The sequence below is a fragment of the Antedon bifida genome, chromosome 7 (assembly GCF_963402885.1).
Source record: "Antedon bifida chromosome 7, ecAntBifi1.1, whole genome shotgun sequence".
In the NCBI taxonomy this organism is placed as follows: Eukaryota; Metazoa; Echinodermata; class Crinoidea; order Comatulida; family Antedonidae; genus Antedon; species Antedon bifida.
Window position 1 is genome coordinate 26,829,226 of NC_136232.1, and position 20,551 is coordinate 26,849,776.

The 20,551-nt window shown below is 34.5% G+C and overlaps 4 protein-coding genes across 7 annotated transcripts; 3 read left to right on the forward strand and 1 right to left on the reverse strand.

Moving 5' to 3' along the window:
- Positions 1-3,742: 3,742 nt before the first annotated feature.
- LOC144847917 (uncharacterized) lies at positions 3,743-4,700 on the forward strand. The gene is made up of 2 exons (XM_078704502.1): positions 3,743-3,834; positions 4,141-4,700. Exons 1-2 carry the CDS (start codon positions 3,817-3,819, stop codon positions 4,612-4,614), a joined length of 492 nt encoding a protein of 163 aa, XP_078560628.1. The 5' UTR covers positions 3,743-3,816; the 3' UTR covers positions 4,615-4,700.
- Positions 4,701-4,797: 97 nt separating this feature from the next.
- Positions 4,798-8,104, reverse strand: LOC144847916 (flavin reductase (NADPH)-like). Of its 4 annotated transcripts, none has more exons than XM_078704498.1 (6): positions 7,857-8,104; positions 6,632-6,817; positions 6,107-6,308; positions 5,657-5,827; positions 5,260-5,424; positions 4,798-5,065 (listed from the first exon to the last, which is right to left on the reverse strand). In XM_078704498.1, exons 2-6 carry the CDS (start codon positions 6,764-6,766, stop codon positions 5,058-5,060), a joined length of 681 nt encoding a protein of 226 aa, XP_078560624.1. In that variant the 5' UTR covers positions 6,767-6,817; positions 7,857-8,104; the 3' UTR covers positions 4,798-5,057. The 4 variants fall into 4 exon arrangements, with proteins under 4 accessions (XP_078560624.1, XP_078560627.1, XP_078560626.1 ...); XM_078704501.1 differs by having other exon boundaries at positions 4,798-5,084; positions 5,276-5,424; positions 7,857-8,101; XM_078704500.1 differs by lacking the exon at positions 7,857-8,104 and adding an exon at positions 7,728-7,749.
- Positions 8,105-9,148: 1,044 nt separating this feature from the next.
- On the forward strand, positions 9,149-16,735 carry LOC144847887 (PAX3- and PAX7-binding protein 1-like). Its single transcript, XM_078704453.1, has 15 exons — positions 9,149-9,485; positions 9,757-9,900; positions 10,136-10,270; positions 10,403-10,642; positions 11,161-11,252; positions 11,744-11,940; positions 12,359-12,548; positions 13,057-13,274; positions 13,609-13,724; positions 14,038-14,237; positions 14,415-14,562; positions 14,823-15,018; positions 15,506-15,572; positions 15,793-15,939; positions 16,207-16,735. The coding sequence occupies exons 1-15, from the start codon at positions 9,215-9,217 to the stop codon at positions 16,477-16,479; spliced, it is 2,634 nt and encodes an 877-aa protein (XP_078560579.1). The 5' UTR covers positions 9,149-9,214; the 3' UTR covers positions 16,480-16,735.
- A 1,217-nt stretch (positions 16,736-17,952) lies between these two features.
- LOC144848080 (flavin reductase (NADPH)-like) lies at positions 17,953-20,318 on the forward strand. Its single transcript, XM_078704757.1, has 4 exons — positions 17,953-18,173; positions 18,938-19,139; positions 19,349-19,519; positions 19,894-20,318. Exons 1-4 carry the CDS (start codon positions 18,039-18,041, stop codon positions 20,031-20,033), a joined length of 648 nt encoding a protein of 215 aa, XP_078560883.1. The 5' UTR covers positions 17,953-18,038; the 3' UTR covers positions 20,034-20,318.
- The last annotated feature ends 233 nt before the right edge of the window (positions 20,319-20,551 follow it).

Below are 20,551 nucleotides of genomic sequence, written 5' to 3' on the forward strand. Positions count from 1 at the left end.
TTGGATGGCAATCTGTTCGTGTAATGAACTACCTTCTAACTATGCTAGTGTAATGACCAGTAGCTCAATGCTTTCTGCTGGTAGTCAAATGATCAACTCTAATGATGCTGTAATGTGGGACCATAGTGACCAAATAGAAGAGTAGAACCAGGTCAGGGCGAGAGTTATTCCTCATTATTGTTTCTTATTATTATTTCTGCAGCACTGGAATTTGAAAACTAAAACAAAAGATTCTCAAAAAATTTCATCTGGTTTCAAAATGGATATTTAAAAAATAAGTGTTAACTTATTATGACAACTGGTTTAACAAAAAGTTAACATTTATTTTTTAAAACAAAAGAGTTTTTAAAAACATGGCATGATGAGCGACTCCGTTGAGGATGACAAGTGTATTGGGTAGGTGTTTTTGTGATGCAGGATGATGATGCATGATGAAGATTGTGATGCATGATGATGATGATGATAATGATGCATGATGAACATGCATGATGATGCATGATGATAATGATAATGATGAACATGCATGATGATGATAATGATGAACATGCATGATGATGATGATGATACTCATGATGCTGGTGCATGATGATGATTACGGTGTATGATGATGATAATGACGATGATGATTATAATTACGACGACGTCGATTATGATTATGACGATGATCATGATGATTAAATGTACAACATAACTTTACAGTATTTGTATATTTAATACATTTCTAATCATCAACTTTCTTTGACCTTTCCCAAGCTTTTAAATTATTACTAATGTTAACATCGTACCTGTGGGTATAGTGTAAGAATAGACAAGGCATTGTACTGACAGACACTGAGATTGTTTTCTCACTTTTAAATTGGAAAGAGTTGCCCAAGAGGCTTGTAGTGTCAAGGATAAGAATACAAAGATACATACTAGTACAATTTACATTATGTATTATTAAAATAATTTTAGAAAAGATTGTTTGTAAAAGAGGTGAGAAAGTAGTGTCGCCGATTAACACCTAAAGATCTTTCTCTTTCTATTTCAAAGTATCGGGTGACGGACGCGAGATGATTGACGCGCGGGCGTGAGATAATTGACGCGCGGGCGTGAGATGATTGACGCGCGGGCGTGAGATGATTGACGCGCGGGCGTGAGATGATTGACACGCGTGCGCGAGTTGATTGACGCGCTGGCGTGAGATGGTTGACGCGCTGGTGTGAGATGATTGACGCGCGGGCGTGAAATGATTGACGCTCGGGCGCGAGATGATTAGCGCGCGGACGCGAGATGATTGACGCGCGTACGCAAAATGTGTGCAGTTAAAAACGTTTACCAAATTAGAAATGATCCACCATCAAAGTAAATTCTAAACAGTTTATATTCTTCTTGTGAACCGTTTTGCTTAAATAGTTGACTGCTATATTCTAAATGTTATACGTATTGTTTAAAATATAAATGTTTTAAATGTATGGCGTTCTTTTAAATGTTTTCACTCATAAGGCAGATTGTTAGGCTGATCTTATTTATCTACAAAAGTTGTGATTCAATAAAGAAATAAAATGAATAATACGAAATAAATGATCAAAATGTACTACACTGTCATGTCCCTGATAATAAATCTGATTCATTCCACAGAGAAACAAGACGATGAATAATTTGAAATAATAACTCACAATAATTAGTTCTTAAAATTCGTAGTGGCTTATCCCCAAGAGCAATTCTAGATTTATTAGTAATTATTGATTTTCGTTATTTATTGATGTCTTCAGTATTTTGTTTAATTTCAGTTTAATGAATTATTTAAATAGAATCGAATGGCAAGAGTGCGCTGTAGACCAATAGACTACGTTTGACCCTTTTCAATCGTCACAGACTCTGTCAACCGATGGAACTGATTAATTCTGGACGTCACAGGCAGAAATCATAAATAATTCAAGAGCTTGATGATGGTATAAAGTAGAACATTGTAGGGACATAGATTTATAAGCTGTGGTCAACAGTGTGTGGCTCAGTGGATCGACTTCAGCTATGGACCTGAGTAGTCCTAGACTTGAAGGCCATCTTATTCGATGTTTTTAGTTGAGAGAGAATGTTTAGAGTGTTATATTTAGGAAATAGGTTCTTTTTAAACTGGGAAAATAATAATTTCATGCATTTTATTCATGATTTGTGCCTCAGCAGGCGTCAAGAAAAAAACCGCGCCCGCCGTAGGTGGCAGTAGATAACAAATTGAATCCTGGATAGGAAATAACTCCATGAAACAAACTTTTATGACGAATTATTTTATACTGATGGTTGGTTATTCTAAATCAGGTCCATTTTTAAAAGAATACAGTAAATAGTAAATTCTTATATTAAATTGAGAAAATAAATTGTATTTTAACTCATTTTAATGCAGCTGTCTTTGTTAATATTTTTAGATTTCGTTAGATTATTCTCTACGAACGACTTTACTTCTCTGTCTACACTATCAAACTTTATGTGACAAAAAAAAATGTGATGTGCCCATATAGACATGATGATGTCATATCACTACCATATTTTGGCATATCATTACCATATTTGGGCATACACTTTTTTGTCAAACTAGTTTAATAGTGTAGACAGAGATTTACACTTCTCAGCCAGTAATGGTTGAATGTAGTTGGTGTCATTTTATAAGACACCCACCAAATCGTGTACTTGTTGATTTCTTTCTATGCATTAATTCCACGTACTTAAAACAATACAGATCTATGTCGTCCCATTAAGGTACCGGTAAGAAATGGATTTTACTATGATTCCTTTTCACACCATAAGTCTAAGATGTGTTTGCTTTCGTTAATTAATTCGAGTCAACGTGCAATTCAGCAGAATTTCATTTATAAATAATATACAATTACAGATAGCTTAGATATTTTTGATTATTTGAAATGTCGGCGCCGCAGGTCACGAAACTGACCGATATCCTGATAATCTTTTAATTACTCAATTGACTGATACTGGGGATTTCAGGGTGTTTAAATTGTAACATTACGGTTGACTTATGCTTGAAAATTAGTTGCACAAATCAAGGAGATGCTGAAAACTGACCACTGATATCCCATAATCCCTCCTACTTTGGTGATTCATTTTAGTGAAATGTCAGACAAAGAATTTCATCTGTTGTTATTATTAGTATTTTTTTAAAAGTTGACACTTTCTTTAGGTGAATGACTTGAAATATGACATTTTGATTGAACAACAAAGCTTCTGTGATGCTGTATCGATTCCTACTTTAACGAGATCCGAGATTTACTTATGAGTAATAGTGACGTCATTTTACGCACAATCTTACGATACATTTTCTAATATCAGTAGATTATTACTAAATGTTATTCGATTTTTCACATAGATTGAACATTTTGTCAGATTAAGGCGATGTATCTAACAGGACTTACGATTTAAATAACGATTTCAGTAATATTAATAGGCCTAGAGGCGTTTATGCGTTATTCGTCAATTACGATTCTTTATTCGTTCATCCCAATTTGTATAAAATGTAATTGTTTTCGTTGTTAACTTTGACCATATCCACCAAGGCAAGATGATATAAAGACTTGTTTTATAATCTTTTGTTTTAACTTTTAATAATTATATCGTAAATGTGCATAGCATGCAATTTCTATCATCATCATCATCATCATCTCAATAGTATACGCGCCCATGAATAGAATTATGACGCGCGCGCAATTTTAAGAATTCAAATCATTATTTTTCGCACGTTTTTAACACCACGTTCAGGTCTAGCCTAGCCTTCAACTATCGGATGCATAGTTTTCGGAATTAATTTTATGATCAAGTGCATATAAAATGGCAAATGAACTACAGGTTAGTTGACAATACTAGACTAGTTATTCAAGAAAGACTCACTACGGTAGCCTTATATTTGTATAAGTCATATGAAAATTCTTCTTAAAACTAAAGTAGGTCCTAGGCCCTAGGCCCGGCCTAATGATATTTTGTTACTATATCTGAGTGTAATAAGCTGTAAAAGTAGACATTCTCGACATCAAGAACAGAAGGTCTAAGGCCCTAATACCTAGGCTAGTACATAGGTGCGGCTTAGTCAAAGAAGCTGAACTAACATAAACTTAGTCATGTTAATTGGGTTTTATTTGTTTGTCTACATTTTAGTCATCAGGACACCAGCTTCACCATGCAGATAAGCGTCAAAACTTCAATTGCAAAACCTACTCACACGAAGGATCAACTTCTCCAGTAGATGTGAGAGCGGGAGATAGACCTAACTCCCCTGTTGCTACCGGTGGAAATTTAGTTGACGATGTGTCAGAAAATATGGCTTCTCTACTAGATTATGCCAAAGGATCATTAGAATTGAACAGAATGTCAACTGGCTACCTCAACAGAATCATTGAGACTGTTGAGTGTGAGTTTGAGAATTGCTCGATAGAGGGCCTCGAGAATGCACTTCTGGACATCCATCAAGAATTAAAACACGCCCTCGTTGATAGTGATCGAGCATTTAAAAGATTGGAAAAGATTATGTTTGATTTAAGATCAATTTTGATACAGTTAACAAGAAGTAGAGATTATCAAGAAGAAGATGCATTATCTTTACCAAGCCCTGCGGCTTGTTACAATTTATGATCACATAAACACTAATAGCCAAACATGTTAGGCCTACAAACATTTTATTAACTCTTTATGTTTGAATCAATCCATGACTTTTATTTTCCTTTTCCTGAAAATGAATTATACAGTACAGAACAGAGGTACTTTTTGCGATCCTTTTAATACTCTACAGTCCAGTGACATTTAGGCCCTGATACAGTCCACAAGTAGAAAATTGATTTGTTGCATTTCCCCTCATTATAGTATTTGATGGCTGACGATTATTTTCGAAATGTTTTGACATTATTTTAACTGTAGACACTACATTGTATAAATGTTTTATATAAAAATAATATATTTGTTTTTATCATGTATTCATCTTATATTTTAGTTCACATTTCTACATCGATAACCACATATTTTCCTATTTTCGTTCTGTACATTGGAAGCAAGGTGTGTCTTGTTTGTTTTTATGTCAATTATAGTTGTCTTGATTGACTTCAAATCTGTGAAGAAACAAAAAATCTAGTTGCTAGAATGTGGTCATGTAGAGAGTGACGTGCCCACGACAGGAAAGCTACACAGAGAAAATAAGAGTACTACTACAAGTTTTATATTCTCCCAATGAGAAGGCATGATATGATAATTTGAAAGACATTATAACGGTGTTGATCAGTATAGTAAATCTTGAACTTACAATTTTCCAAGGTACGCCAATGGCGACAGCTTTTGATTCCCACGTTGACGTTTCAGCGCAAGCCACCATAAACTTGGCCACATCAACGTTTGGAATCGTACTACATGCTTCTTTCACGTGGAATCTTTCCTGGGATATCAACTCTTTACCTAAATAAAAAAACAAAGAAGTGTATTGTTAGCCGCTGAAAACACAGTTTCTTCATATAAACATCTGTCTACTCTAGTGGAAATGTCTTTCAACAGTCCGCCAGTAGTGGAGTTGTAACTTAGCCAAGATACCTATGTTCAAATCAGACGCAAAGATTTTTTTCTCATGACAAGTTGGGAGAGGCCCGTCTAGCAGAGTGGGACGATATGGGCTCAAGAGAAAGAAGATTACCAGATGTACGATCCTTGACAACTCTTGGTGGTCTGACAATTGTGTAGATGATGTCATGACATTCCTTCATCAGGTACTCTTCCATACACGTCATATTCTCCAGAATTATCTTCATGAAGAGAGGCTTCAAAATATACTCCATGAGGAATGGACCTGGATCTTTCGGGTCACCTGCAGGTTAAATAATATCAAATGGAAAGCTCTGTGTACACTATAAAACTAGTTTGAAAAAACAGTGTGAATGATTTGTCCAAATATGGTAGTGATATGTCACGTAAAGTTTGATAGTTTGATACAAAATTATGCCATTTTTTGCTTGTACATTGTTTGTTCCCCCATAAAAGTTATACCTCTGATACTACTGTATTCTCACGAACGTCCAAAACATATTTTGATATTTTTTCGGCACCCAAAAATTATTTCATAGTATGTATATTGTTATAAACCTACTTCCAGTACACCATGACGTCATCGTAATTAGCCGCTTCACTCCAGCTTGCCTCATAGCACCGGTTATAATTTCAATAGAATCTGTGTATAGCGTTATCTTGACGCACAGTCCAGGATGTGTGTTCAGACACGAAATAACCAAATCTTGATCAGCAAAGTTTGTCGCTAAAAAGGTTTCCGATAGAACGTTGCCTTTAATAACCTACAGAAGAAAATGTACGGTATTTAATGTTTAGGTGAGTTTTTTTACAATATTAATGCCTTTGTTGCATTCCATACGTAGGCGTGCCATACATAATTTAAACATTCACAGTAGGCTTTCAGACTACAATAGACAGATACAGAATCTCGGAATTTTTATTTCGTTCAGCATGAATGACTTCGTCGGTCGGCCAGTTAGTCTGCTGACGACGATTGCATTTTAATTTCTCAACATTTTCAGGATTGTTTTCAACGTGGTTTTTGTAATTTTCTTTCTTTTTTGTTCTCAAAGGGAGAGAGCAGGGAGGATTGGGTTCTGCTTACCGTTAACCGTTGGTGCTTAAGTGGCATCTTAGCTGGATTACGTAAGAGTGCTTGCACTTCATGTCCAGCTTTAAGTGCCAGTCGAACTACATGGTAACCAGTCTGACCAGTTGAACCAACTACTGTTATCTTCATCTTCCTATTTCTATCAGTTTAAAGTTTTTAAATGATATTATCTAGCCAGTTCTGTAAAAAGAATTAGGTCATGTAATATAGAAATGAATATAGATGATTGGATGAAAGTTAGGTCAGTGGCGGGTCTACGATTTTGAAACAAATTAAGTGCGTTGCCCTATTTTGCGTTGAAATTTACCTGCATATGCTTGGTTCCCACGAAAGACGCAACACAAGGACGTAACGCAACGTAAGTGAGTTAACCAATGACAAGCGATGGATTTGAACTGTCGCCTGTCATTGGTCAACACCTTGCGTTGCGTTTACGTCCTTGCTTTGCGTCCTAGTGAGAACCACGCTTTAGGGAGCCTGACGGCTAGATTATCCTTGCGTTGCGTGCAAGCTTTACAATCAATTAAGTTATGACTGCTAATATATTGTAAGAAGTACCTACGTCATCAGCTCCATAGTTGTTTTATTGATAGCAAATTAGAAATGCAATTGTATTCTTATACAGTGTGCAACGCAGTGTGTTATTCAATAGGAATAGCAAATCGATTTCAAACCTTCTGTCGTAATCCTAAATCGTGTGTAATTATATATCTATAACAAATAATATTACTGTGCATAAATGCATGTTTGTAATGTAAATATTAAATGTTTGATTTAGTAGACATGGTAGAATGATTGATGGTCACGTATCGATGATAGTATCAATGTATTAGGCCTATATACAATAGATGACCAGGGGTTGTAATTGTCACCTGTTCACACGACACGGGTGGGCGATTCGATAGTGTGAAATCCAGACAAATGCAAATACTGTAAGGAAGAAATACCTTAATGCCAACAAGTTAGAGACTCTGGCATATGAATACAGTACAAGTTAAGTTAACAACAATATATCGATGGGCCTGTTATTAAACCCATTACACAATCACAATCAAGATACTATTATACTTTAGTCAATGTAATTGGTTACCCAAGATCACGGTACCCAAGCCTGAACCATGGAGCTGTCAACTCCCTGCCTTAGTGTCAATCGTTTACCTGACTGACGTGTATTGTTATGTGTTGTTATTATTATCAACCCGGAAGAAGACACACCTACCTTTTATGTTGTTTTGCAGCTCCGCGTTTGCTTCAATATTTAATATCTTCACATGATATGAGATCGAGTTACTTTCGTTTGTCAATGCTGCAATATTACGTTAGGCCTATCAGGTGGTAGCGAGGCCTACATAGGGTAGGTCTTAAATGCAGTGAAATCTGTTTATATGCGCCCCTGCGTAAGTGAAAGCTCTGTTATAAAATGAATAGTTGTAACGTCGTTTTTAAATGCTTCACTTACTCTTTTTTAGTGTTAATCTGTTAAAAATGGTTAAGTGTGAATCGAACTTAAGTCCTGTTTTGTTGTGTAGTCCCACTGATCTAAAAATCGTCCTTCGCATATTTATCATATAATATAATGTCGATTGTACGTGCGCAACAGCCCGGATATGTATGGCTTTTATTATAGAAGACCGACAAAGAATTTTAGTTTAAAACATGTTCAAAGTTATTTTAATATTCATTTTTTTAAATACAAACACTTTACACATTATGTGTGGACGGATGAATTTTAGTTCTTTTTATACAATATTTCTTCATCACGTCTATCAATCGGTCAAAAATAACTATGTGGGGCAATAATGTCTCGGGTATGACGATGTGAAACACATCGAGATGCTGTATCATGGAATTTGTCTTATGAATTCACTAAGTACACATTACATTGTTTGGGAATAGAATTCAAATTAAGTTATAATCTAAAAGTTATCGTAATTTATCGTTGTGCCATACATTGGTTTTATAGTAATATAACTTTATAGCATTTGACCTACAAAGAATCATCTTTAAAGCATGATCTAAACATGATATAAATGATAGTTTCATGGTATACATATGTCTAATATATTTTTATTAGGTCAACAAACAGAATATACAGTAATAGCCTATTTTAAAAGTACACATGTGGAAGAGTTACAATAGGTTATAAACATGCCATGATCACCTAAAACTTAATTATGTGCCATAAAGCAAAACAATAATGGATGAGGGCCTATTAATACTATTTCTTTATGCATAATTTAGGCCTATACAGTAAAAAATACCCTTATAAATATTTTAAAAAGTGCATCATGTATTGCGCGAAATAGATCAAAGTGTGTTATAAACATTAATGTATGGTCCTAAACTGTAATTCGTATGGCATATAAAACATAAACTTGCATTATTTAAACTAGATTTATTGTCTCCAAAACGATGAAAGATGAATAAAATAAAACTTTGAATAGGTAATTTTGTAATTTACTCATATTGAAGCGAGTGTCCCTTCTGAGCCTTTATACAATCACAATCGTGCTCGAACTCTTGGTGGCGGATATACTCGAGCGACAGCTAATAATACACGCTCCCTCAATTTTCAAGATGGAAGACGATTTAGCGGCCGTGAAGTTTAAAAAACGAAATCGAAACATTCGAAAACGAGATGTCCAAAGTGACGAAGAATCTCAGCCTACTGAAATTCCATTTTTAGAAGAAAATTACCATACGGAAATACTAAAAAATGCGAAAGAAAAAAATGAGAAGAGGAAGAAAAAGAAAGACAAACTGAAGGATGCAGACACGAAGTCTGCAGCAGGTGGTGTAGGCCTAGGAATAGGACTCAGCTTCGGCGATGAAGAAGACGAGAGCGGCGGTACGTACCAACTTCGGACTAGGCCTAGCTTATGATAGTATATTTTGATTAACTTAATGGCTAAGTAGAGGGGGTTGGGCGTTGGCAAAAAATCCAATATGTATTCGAATCATTACCAGACAGACTTAATAATAGTATAGGCCTACTAATAATATTTTAAAAAAGCAATCGCTCGTCTAGTAGGGCTAGCCTAGAGTAGAGGCTATATGATTATGAATGAATTTATATGATATGAATAGATGATGATGATGTATGTTTTTCTTTTGCTTAGCCGAAGTTTTCAAAGTGAAAAAGTCTAGTCACAGCAAGAAGATGGCAAAAAAGGCAAAAGATCGTCAAAAAGAACTGAAAGAATTGGATAAGAAGCAACCTAAAAATGATCCTAGTCCCAGTAACACACAATTAGCTACTACAGGTAAGTATTGATTGATTACATACACCAGGGGGGGGGGGGGGGGGGGTTGGTGACAACAAAATATTAAATTAGATCCTGGTCCTTATGATCTGGACACCATAAAAATAGATATTTAGTTGTAATATGTACCACCTATGAGACAGTAAAATACTTGAGTGTACCATATGTAAGCTGTGATTATTTGTGATTAATTTTAAACATTTATCTTTTTTATTTAAAAATATCTTTTTTATAGGTCAATACACAAAAGAGAAGTTGGCATCCCTCAAGAAGGAAAACATAATTCTGAGTGGTAAGGTAGCAGAGGCAATGGCTGAAGAAGAGGATGATAAAAATGAAATTGCTGGCAAATTTAGAAACTTAACAACAGGTAGATATATTTAGACTTTAAAAGTACAAGGCAACTACAGTACATACTTAGTGACATTTCTAGTTACTGTTTTCACTTAAAAAAACTTCTTTTTAATTCTCATTACATTCTATTTCTTCTCATTAACCTCAGGTTCAATACCAGATGCAAACTTGATTCACATGGCTCGAAAGAAACGACAAATGGCGCGAGAGATGGGTCAGCAAGATTACATAGCGATAGATGACACTCAAACGTACGCAACCAACGATTCGCGTCTGATCAGAGATGATGATAATGATAACAGTGATGAGGATGACGATGATAAGAGGATGGGCTTCTCGGTCCGTCATAAAACCAATCGCGAAAGGATCATTGAATCTATTGATATAAGTAAGTTACTGTGTTGAATATAAGACACTGACTAATATGCCACTATCACTTGTGCCCTTTTCAGATCTGCTAATTTTAACAACTTGTAACAAGTTGTTACCAGGTTTGCATAGTGTGAATACAATTTTGTGGAAAATCTCCCGAGATCTCACAGGGATCCCACACTGATGAGAGGCCTGTTTTTGTTCGGAGATGTTCCGAGTTCTTACTGCATGTGCCTGTATTGCCCTGGTATTAAACTGACCAACCATAGTAATCAAATACCGCGCAACTATGCTTTCCCTCCGAGATTTCACATGGTTCATGTATGCGTGTGTGAAAACATGTAATAAATCGGTAGATCAAGCCTGGCTACAAGTTTTTACAAGTTGTAACAATTTATGCAGATGTGAAAAGGGTATTAGTTTAATATACGATACCAGGCATCACTACACCAAGTAATAACTACCCAACTCATCTTAAAGCTCAATAGTTTTTTTCAGTATTTGTAAATATTAATCTTGTATTGTGATTTCCAGATCAGTTTGCATCTGATAACCATGATAAACGTGAGATGGATTTGTTTGAGGAAGAGCAAATTAGGAAAGGTATTAATACAAATGCACCTCAGGTAAATTCACCCTTGACAAGTATGCTACTAACTACTCACCATAATACAGCAACAACATACAGAGTAGAGTTATGTAAAGAAACGTGTCTTAACCAAGCTTGTAGCCAGCATTTTTACAGGAGATTTTGTTTTCTACAAAAAAAGGATCAAATCATGCTTTCATTGATGTTTGATAAGAGTCCTTCAGGAAGCAAGTGATGCTTCTCCACCAATACCTACCACACCCGCCCCCCCTTTCAAAAATTGATTTATATCCATATCTCCCTACCATGCTGCTCCTAACATACAACATGCTCTAATCAATACCTGTATCAAATTTCAAGCAATACACATAATACCGACTCTACAAATAACAATGACAAAAGCAGTCTTGTTTAATCCATACTAATACCTCATATATTTGTGAAGTACCGTATTTTACTATCTCAATTTATAATGGAGCACTCACTGTGTTAAAATGCACACTAATATCTTTATTATGTTACATGTAGGGCCAGGTTGAACAGAGTACATCACAAGCTGCTTATTATTACCCTACTGAAGCACCATATCTGGCCCCTGTGACATATTCTGAGGACTATGGTGTATTGGAATATAGTGATGAAGCCCCGCCCCCACCGATGGCGCTCTTACCGATGCACATTCCTGTCGTGTCATTGGATACGTTAAAGAAGACTATCACTGACAGGTCAGTATTCATAAGTTTGACAGTACTATTTTACCACTGATTCATGATGTAATGTGTTGAGTTACTATTTTACCTCTAATTATTCATTATTTGCATTCACAAATGTTTTGGACAAGTCTGTCATGAACTACAGTGTATATAGTATTTTGACATGTTGTATGGTAATATTTTTGACTGGAACATAATTATTATGTGACAATATTTTTGACAGGAACATGATACTGTATGTGACAATATTTTTGAAAGGAACATGATACTGTATGTGACAATATTTTTGACAGGAACATGATACTGTATGTGACAGTATTTTTGAAAGGAACATGATACTGTATGTGACAATATTTTTGACAAGAACATGATACTGTATGTGACAATATTTTTGAAAGAACAATGTGACAATATTTTGTAATCGTTTCAGGTATGAATCTGTTGATGAGGTTTACAGGTCTCATGAGAGAGAAGATGACAAACTAAACGATCAACTTGAATCATCTCGAAACAATTCAGAAAGACTCAAGGAATCAACAAAAGTTGCTTCAGAACAATATTCGTTTTTCCAGGAGATGAGGGGGTATGTCAGTGACTTGATTGAATGCCTCAATGAAAAGGTGGGTCTTAACATTAAATGTAGTTGGGAGCTGATACATTACGATGTACATCCTTCAATACCAGAAAGACTTTTGATTTGTAGTTTCATCAATGGTCAAATATTATTTATCTAAAGGAGGTTTTATTTATTTGTGGTTCTAGGTTTAGCCCTAGTGTATTCACAATAATAACTTGCTCTTCAATACCGGAAAAGCAATAAGAACGGGATTTGTCTTTGCTAATTCTATCACCAATGGCTAAATATTATTATTTTATCTGACACACCTTATCTACAGTAGGTGGTTCATTATTTATCTGCAAAAGATTCTTTGAAATCTTTTAGTGTTCACTAACAAACCAATTATGTTTTAATAGTGCTGTATAGTTTATTTCAGACTTAGGTTACAGTTTAGCTTTTTTGTTATATTTTTCAGTATTATTGATTTGTAAATTTAATTTAGTTAATGAATATTGTATTAATGAATCTAATCTGCAACTAACTGATTTCATATATTCAATCATACACAGGTTCCAATAATTACTGGTTTGGATCTAACAATGAATGTACTGCTAAAGCAACGAGCTCAGTTACTAGTGACACGCAGACAAACTGACATCAAGGATCAAGCTTCAGAGTTTATCTCTAGTAAAGCTGCCTCTGCGCCTAATCTAGGGATTAAAGGAAAGAAGAAGAATAAAGATGAAGAATCAATGCAACGAAGGATAGCAGAAAGAGAAGCAAGAAGGTATTATTCATTTCTCACTTATTGTTCATTTTTATTCAATTTGTGCACTATTTTAATAATAAAATAAGACTGTGTATTTTCCACCTGTTAGAAGAACCAACTTTAAGCTCTGTTTACACTATCAAACTAGTTTGACAAAAAAAGTGTGTGATGTGCACATATTATGGTAGTTATATGCCCAAATATGGTAGTGACATCATGTCCATATATGGTCACATCACATTTTTTTAACACATAAAGTTTGATAAGGTATTCTACTTTGCTTGTCCTTTCCAAACATTCACATCTACTGTAATAATTTTATGTTAGCATTGATACTTGTTTTTATTTCTAGAGCAAGACGACGAAGAGCGAGGGAAAGTGAAACAGGAGGAATAATGCACTATGAAGGAATGTCATCTGATGACGAGATCATGGAAACTAACAAGAGTAAATTTATTGCTGATAAAAGTAAGTTAATATCAGTAGTATATTAATAAGGTGATGAGGTTTTAAAGTTCTTAACAATTGTTTAACAATTGACTACTACTGAGATTAGGGTCTGACAACATTTTTTGGCCTTATTTCTTGCCAATTGGTTGGTTTGTTGCTTTGATCTTCAAATTGGTTTGATTTAAATTACACACTAGTTAGTACATTATATATTGCTATATTTTGATAATTATTTAGGTATTGAGTAGATAACCTGTGTGTTAGAATCCTACAAAAGTTAATTATAAATAAGAGCAAATTATAAACTTACCTTTTTTGTGCTTAACTATAGATCGTCTTATTGAGGAAGCCAACGCCCTGTTTTCTGACGTGACCGAAGATTTTAAGTCGGTGGTGTCCATCGAAGAACGATTCCAATCCTGGAAATTCGACCAATCAGAATCATATCATGATGCGTATATCAGTCTTTGTTTACCTAAATTATTTTCACCGTTTGTTAAACTACAACTGATAAGCTGGAATCCCTTGGAGGTAAGAGAATCTATTCATTTGGTTCACTTATTTACTTACTTCTGACCAAATCAGGCTCTTGAATAAAGGCATAGCATATGAGCCCCTCTTGAATAATAAAACACATCTTGTATTAGGTTGAGTGGAATTTCTGTGAATGGTTATCATTGAGACAATGAAATCCTCTTTTTTTTGTAGCTAAATAATAAAGATTTAGAAGAGTATAGGTGGCATGATGACTTATTATTCTTTGGTTGTCAAAATGTTGATGTGTGTGACCGAGACGATGCTGATCTTGAACTTATACCTAACATTGTAGACAAGTTTGTTATACCAAAATTATGTGGTAAGTATTTTAGATGAGTTAGTTTTAGCATTCTTAGGGGGATAACTGTTAACTTTTATGTTAACTTTTATATATAGCGCACATTTCTAAAATCATATCCGTTACGATCTTCAAATCTCTTCACTAAATCGGAGAAAATCCTATTTTAGTGTGATTTTCCATTTTGTATTGTTTGTTGTATAAATGTAGAATTTTTATTCTGAAATAAAGTGATCAATCAAAAACGAGTAGCACTTTAATCAATTTACACCTTTTTGCAGGTCTGGTTGAGAATGTATGGGATCCCATGTCCACATCTCAGACACATCGTCTTGTTACCATGGTGCATAAACTGTCGGAGGACTATCCTACAGTGTCTACTGAGAACAAGAACACGCAAACATTGCTAACAGCCGTAGTGGTACGCATGAGAAAGACACTAGATGACGATGTCTATATGCCTCTGTTTCCAAAGAGGTTAGTTTTAACTTGCATATTTTAATTTGGGTGAATGCTGTATTCAAATTAGAAGGTGGGTGTGTCCCACCCTACTCTTCTGTAAAGCTCTGTCTACACTATCAAACTTTTTGTAACAAAAAAATGTGATGTACCCATATATGGACATGATGATGTCATATCACTACCATATTTAAGCATATCACTACCATATTTGAGCACATCACATTTTTTTGTCACATAAAGTTTGATAGTGTAGACAGAGCTTTATGCATAATCGGTAATAGCTGTAATGTTCTATCTAAGCTTGGTTCCCACTATGACGCAACGCAATGATGTAAGTGCGATGCAAGCGAGTTGACCAATGATAAACAACAGTTTAAATACTCTTTGCCTTGTGTACTAGTTGGAACCAAGCCTTAATCATTCAACTTCATTTTTCAAATTAAATTTATGTGTCTTCTCTCAAAGTGTTGATGTATAATTTAATAATAATTCTTAATTGTAGTGTCCTTGAAAACAAGTCTTCTGGTGCATTCAACTTTTTACAAAGACAGTTCTGGTCATGTGTTAAGGTAAGCTTTGTAAAATTTACTCTCATAATCTGATTTTAATTACAAGTTTTGTAAAAAAAATCAATATTACAAAAACAAACAAACCAGGAGAAAGAGTGTAATAATAGGCACACGCATGAACTAAATCATAATCATAAACTAAAAATAAAAACTATATAAACTGTATACAAATAGTAAAAAATAAATAAATAAAAACTGTATAAATGTCTTTCTATTGCAGCTTCTTGGTAACATGTTGAACTGGCAAGGCATCATAGTCCAAGACACGTTACTGGATATAGCAGTAGATGGCTTACTGAATCGTTATCTACTTCTATCTTTACAAAACTCAGACGTGAATGAGGACAGTATCAATAAATGCCAACAGGTTTGTGCTCTTGTTCTTATGCCCATATATAGACATGATGATGTCATATCACTACCATATTTGAGCATATCACCACCATATTTGAGCAAATCACTACCATATTTGAGCATATCACTACCATATTTGGCACATCACACTTTTTTTGTCAAACTAGACAGAGCTTTATGCTTTCCAATCGAATCAACATTACAAAAACAGGAAATAAACACGATTCTAGTCTAGTCGTAAAATGAAAAAATTCATATTAATGGTTTTCTCTGTTTTAAGATTGTGTCTACATTTCCTAAAGACTGGTTCAAAAATCTAGAGGGCGACAGCACCATTCGTCAATTGGAGCCATTCTGTCGTTATCTGTCCCACGCTGCCGACACTTGTTACAAGGGATCCTTCGCAAGTTCCGATCTAGACAAACGGAAAAGCAAAGGTTATATCAAAACTATTACAAAATTACTGGTGAATATTCACGCAATGAAACACGCTCTTGATATCACGAGTGAGCTGAGTTTAAAGGACATGCAAGAAATCGTCAATGATAGCTGATGAACTGCTGTCACTAAATGAACAACATGCTATAGAGATATCAAGTAGATGCAGCATTGATGGGTACTAGCAGATCCACAATTAGGTTGAATGCATTTGTTGTGTTAACCACAGACCATCTTATTGAGGAAGCCAACGCCCTGTTTTCTAATGTGACCGAAGATTTTAAGTCAGTGGTATCCATTGAAGATATATCAATTAGATATGCATTGATGGGTACTAGCAGATCCACAAGGAGTAGGCTGTCTGGATGGAAAATGGATTTAGGTTGCTGCTGCTCCATATCACAAAGGTTGAGTCAACAAATGGTTCCCTGGCCTGGCATCCACATCCTATGAGTTTGAATCATTTGATAGTTCTGGGCCTGGTAACTCACAACACTCAAAGCCTAGAATCCACATCCTATGAGAGCCTAGCATCCACATTCTATGAGTTTGAGTCATTTGATAGTTCTGGGCCTGGTAACTCACAACACTCAAAGCCTAGAATCCACATCCTATGAGAGCCTAGCATCCACATCCCACAGGTTTTATTCAACTGATAGTGCTGGCAATTCCTAACACCTTCTAAATCGTTTGGATCAACCCATGCAGAGGAGTACAATATTCTCTACAGTAAGAAAATGTAGATGTTCAAATGAATTTTCAAAGATATTGAATCTTGTAAAAACAGATAAGGAATTTATATATATTGATTACCAACCTAGAGTACCACACCATGATCATTGAGAAACTCACCGCGAACTAAGTGAGTAGTCTGTTGTGATTAAAATAAAACCGATGCATACTTGGTTAAAAGTGCTGTAGTGTTGTAAAATCTCTACTTAATCTACCCTTGATGTACATACTCTAGTCTATGGAAATAAAATATTTTGAATGCCGCAGCCATTTTGAATAACATACGGTAAATATACCTGGAACATCAGATTGATGTAATCATAGAGAAATAAGTTGAGAACTTATTTCTCCATGAGAATAATTATGCTCTTGTAAGAAATTTTATAAAATGTTTGTATTTTTCAATAATCATAAGAACTGACAGATGAAATAAATGAGTATTACAGTATAGAATATTGTAATATTAATTTTAAAATGTCTTAAATCTCTTAATGTTAGCTATTTGTTGGTAATATTCTATTATTATATGTGTTTTGAGAGGGTAATTTTTCCAAATTTCACTCAATGTAATGAAGATATTCTATTAACTGATCTGTGGTGATTGGTCAGCCATTACAAGTTCGAAGGATGAGGTGTGGTTTTGATTTAAATTGAGAGATTTATTAAAAACAATTAAAAAACCTGCTTTCAATAGAAAATTTAATCATATGAATCCCACATTTTTTAAAAGCAAACTTTAAGTTAACGCATTGCTGCAGAGTAAATGTTATCCAGGGGTACCTAATTAATATTCAAATAATTGGACTATTCCATTGTTGTGACATAATTAGTCATAGTCACGTGCCTCTCATCATTCAAAGTTCTTATTTACAATGATGTGATCATCAGTTGTGGTCCTGGTAATGCTCTAACTGCATATATTTTGATATATACATTTCAAATATGAAGTTAGCAGTGTTAGGAGCTACAGGACCAACGGGCCTATTACTTACCCAGTTGGCCATAGAAAGGGGACACACTGTTGTGGTACCAGTCAGAAGTCCGCAGAAAGTGCAGTTGCAACACGAGCGGCTGAACGTAAGTGAGGCGTGAGGTGGCCTAGCCTTGCAGGCCTAGCCTTTGCAGGCCTAGGCTAGCCCTAGGTCTACTGCAACTTTAACTAATAATAATAGTACTGAGGCTATATTACTACTGTCGTGTATAATGGGAACTATAACTATCTCAACTAGGCCTAGCTATTTAGTTTGATTTGATCACTGATCAGAACATTGTTTTATACTTTTTTATATTATCAATCACACTAAATCAGTCCATCCATGCATGAAGCATGGAGGTATAAAACTCCATGCATGAAGTTATCTATTTTTATACCTATCTCCATGATCAGTCGGTGTTTCAAACCAATATTTATTTAGGTCTAATTAGTCTAGGCCTATCACTCAATAATGTAATAAATACCATTTGGATATGTTATATTGACATTGTACATGTTTTGTTTACAAAACTACTATACTAATCTATCACATAATCGTAAATAAATTTGATATGTCTGGGTCATCTGTGACGTCAATAAATTATTATTATCATGTATGGATTATGCAATTTGTTTATCATTTAATTGCAATCAATCAGTTGTTGAAAATCTGTCAACATTATCGACCATTATTGACTCCATGTGCCAGTCATTAAAATGCAAATTGCCACTATCTCTAATAGTATGTAATAAAAGTATAGTAACATTTTAAATGGACAATTTATATTAGTAAAGGTTAAAGATTCATCATCATGGTATATATGTAATATGATTTTATATCAATGATTATGTATATTATTTATTGTAGGTAGCTGAAGGTGATATCTATAATGAAGATTTCTTGGTGGAACAGTTTAGCGGATGTGATGCGGTTCTGTCTTGCTTAGGAACAAAACCAACATTGTTTTCAAAGATAACGTTTTACGAAGACACTATGAAAGTCGTTGTGTCCGCAATGAGAACGGCTGGAGTGAAAAGACTAGTTGCTATTACATCATGGTGTACATCCTGTGAGTCTAATATAATAATTCATAAATTTGGATTTGTTTGTCACTTACTCGTACACCATTTTTACTCTTTCAAATGTTGGTTTTTAATTAAAAAGAGCTGCTGTGAGTTCTTATTAACATACAGTCTACAACACATTAGCTTACAATTGCTCCCTCTATATCTCTCGATATTACTTGCAAATATGAACATTTTGGTTTCTTTTCTTCAGACAATTCTGAAGATCCAGGACCGTTTTTTGTGGAATGGATATTGAAACCTTTTATACTAGGAAGGGTGCTAACCAGTATGGGTGACATGGAGGACTTCTTACAAAAGGAATGCAGTGATTTAGATTATACTACAGTCAGACCACCTGGGTTAAAAACAGCGCCTCCTACAGGTTCGTATTTAAGTGGTTTACATCTTATTTCTTTACTGGTACTGGTCCTTGTAACCATGATACTAGATCACATATGGTGGCTATTGACTGTATACAGTTAGCGCTTACGGACACTGATGCTCAAAACAATATATCTATTGATATTTTTCACATTTACACCATTATACAACCGTTCACATGAGTGCTACATAGAAAGAGTATGCCTACCAAACATAATGGAATTGCTTCTTAGAACAATAGTGACTACACAGCTATTGAGTCTAAATGTATTTCTGAGCGTATGCAGAATGAATTGTTTTACTCAGATGCATAGTTTTGTAGGTCACTATTAAATTGTTTGTATTGATACATTGTATTTCCATTTATTTTGGCAGAAAATGAAATAAAAGTAGAAGAACGTCAGTTTGTTGAAGGTGCCTCAAGTATGATAAACAGAGGAGATGTAGCCCAGTTCATGTTGGACATTCTGGACACTGAGAAATGGTACAAGAAATGTATTGCTATTGCATATTGAGAAAAGCTGACCACATGTGCTAATTATGAGTTACTTGATATTGACACTTGGCTCAGGTCATTTAACAAGACACTAGAGTAAATGTCCTGGTAGATACAGTAATATAAAAGAATTAATACTAATAATATTAATAGTTCATTCTTAAATATTAATTCTCATACCTGTATATAGATTAGAAGCAGGCTATCAAATATTACTGTATGTTATTGAGTGTAGTAAAACAGGAACAAAGCTTTTTGGAAAAGCTCAGCTAAGTCTCATTAAATGTAATTGTTCTATACTGTATTTACTTGTTAATTTATCAAAATTTATTATATAATTATGAATTATTGACAAAATAACATGCATGATAAAATACATGAAAATAAATTCAACTTATGAGATGAATTTTACATCTGATTATTGCATTATAAAATGTACTGCATACATTATTTAAAAAAATATTAAAAGATATAACAACATAGGTTGATGATTAAATTATATTACAAAGATTGTTGATTTGTTATTTTCGGTCCACT